The sequence below is a fragment of the Nematolebias whitei genome, chromosome 5 (genome assembly GCF_014905685.2).
Source record: "Nematolebias whitei isolate Nwh7 chromosome 5, NemWhi1, whole genome shotgun sequence".
NCBI lineage: Eukaryota > Metazoa > Chordata > Actinopteri > Cyprinodontiformes > Rivulidae > Nematolebias > Nematolebias whitei.
Genome location: NC_056502.1, coordinates 1,178,789 through 1,179,433, shown reverse-complemented (window position 1 = coordinate 1,179,433; position 645 = coordinate 1,178,789). Strand labels below are relative to the sequence as shown.

The window sequence follows — 645 nt, the reverse complement described above, 5'->3', positions numbered from 1 at the left end:
AAGTAACTGTATGTAACTGAGTGTAGCTGTATGTAACTGAGTGTAACGGTAAGTAACTGTATGTAACTAAGTGTAACTGTAAGTATCTGTATGTAACTGAGTGTAAATGAGTGTAACTGTGTGGAATCCAGCTCTGCTGGCTGATTACCAACATTACCTTCAGATAATATCTCGATGACGTCATCAGCATTGAAACTGAGCTCATCAGTGTCTTGAGCATCGTAGGCATACAGAGCTTTGCACTGAGGAGAGCGGGGCTTCGGTTTTGGTCGGCCTGTTCCTGGAAGTGGTTTCACCTCCTTTGAAAGGCGTCTGTGCAGTCTGCAGACAAAGAACAGTGAAAACTCTCACCATCATGAGGCAGAAATTATTTATCGTTTTGGTTATTGCATCTTATTGTGAAAAAAATATATGCTTCAAGGAATAATATGAGCTCAGACTTGAGTGATCTTTGCTTATGATACATAAATAATGTTGGTGATGGTCCTCAGTAGGCCCTTCACCAGCCAGTAAAAGGTCACAAGTCTTCTCATGTCGTGATTTTTAAGCTTCTGTTCCCTCACCCTAACCAGAAAATTGGTTCTTAAGTGATTCCAATTTCACTGGTTCCACTTGTTAATGGGTCAGATTTCACTGGTTCTACTG

At 40.9% G+C, this 645-nt stretch overlaps 1 protein-coding gene across 1 annotated transcript in view; it reads right to left on the bottom strand.

Moving 5' to 3' along the window:
- The window catches only part of LOC119409214 (unconventional myosin-Ie), a gene marked incomplete at its 5' end in the record, with an annotated part of 2,261 nt that extends 1,940 nt beyond the window's left edge, over positions 1-321 (bottom strand). The window contains 1 exon segment of the mRNA XM_037676052.1: positions 158-321. Coding sequence (XP_037531980.1) covers positions 158-321 — 164 coding nt within the window.
- Positions 322-645: the final 324 nt, after the last annotated feature.